The following is an 803-nucleotide window of genomic DNA, read 5'->3' on the forward strand; positions in this document are numbered from 1 at the left end:
GCGACCGTCAGAGGCTCAGTGAAATTCAGCGAAGGCAGAACAAGAAGAGTGAGTCAGTGATGGTAGGCATGAACACCAACCACAGTCTGTCATTAAGTAAACAGAAAAACATCTGATGCAAACAAAAACAAACAATCATCTGTTGAGAATTTAAAACTTTCCACTTTGAACGGTTGGAATAAATCAGCAGCGCTGTAGGAGGTTTACCCTGGTGGTGCGGAAGTAGGTGTCAAAGTTGACGTCGTCGTTGAAGTCGATCTCGAACGTCTTCTTCGGCTTCCTTTTTCGCGTCTCTTTGTCAGGAACATGATCCACTAAAGAAGAAGAAGCAGAATCAGTTTCTTGTAAACATGCATTGGAAGAATGATTGATGAACTCTGAGCTAGTTTAAGAAAACTGGAAACTCAACGGCTAAAACGATATAAATCTGCTCTGTGTTTCTCCCCTGCTGCTGGGAAATAAAGGATATTTCTATCACTAGAAGCTCAGAGCAAGAAAGTGTGTTAGTACAACTAATTCCTGTTTGAGGAGGCGGCCATTTTTACTGTCACTGCTGGAAAAGGACTTTAAACCACAGCGGGTCTAAAAAAGAGAAACAGAAGCGTTCATTTAATTTACTGAGCTGGTCTGTTTCCAACATGCTGCACTGATAGAGAACACATCCGTTCTCAGGACGTCCCAACTGCATAAGCTGGAACTAGAGAGTGGTCTTATTTTGAAGGGTCGAGTGTTTTTCTTTTGACATGGTGAAAAAAATAATAAGGATACGAGTCAGACCCTGATCTGCTCATTAAAATCTGATG

General features: G+C 41.7%; 1 protein-coding gene across 2 annotated transcripts in view; it reads right to left on the reverse strand.

Moving 5' to 3' along the window:
• The window catches only part of ncaph (non-SMC condensin I complex subunit H), a 29,062-nt gene that overhangs the window by 15,099 nt on the left and 13,160 nt on the right, over positions 1-803 (reverse strand). For both annotated transcript variants that reach the window (XM_015377495.1, XM_015377496.1), the window contains exon 9: positions 208-314. In XM_015377495.1, coding sequence (XP_015232981.1) covers positions 208-314 — 107 coding nt within the window. The remainder of the gene's footprint in view (positions 1-207; positions 315-803) is intronic.

Source organism: Cyprinodon variegatus, unplaced genomic scaffold (genome assembly GCF_000732505.1).
Source record: "Cyprinodon variegatus isolate N-32 unplaced genomic scaffold, C_variegatus-1.0 Scaffold155, whole genome shotgun sequence".
Classification (NCBI taxonomy): Eukaryota; Metazoa; Chordata; class Actinopteri; order Cyprinodontiformes; family Cyprinodontidae; genus Cyprinodon; species Cyprinodon variegatus.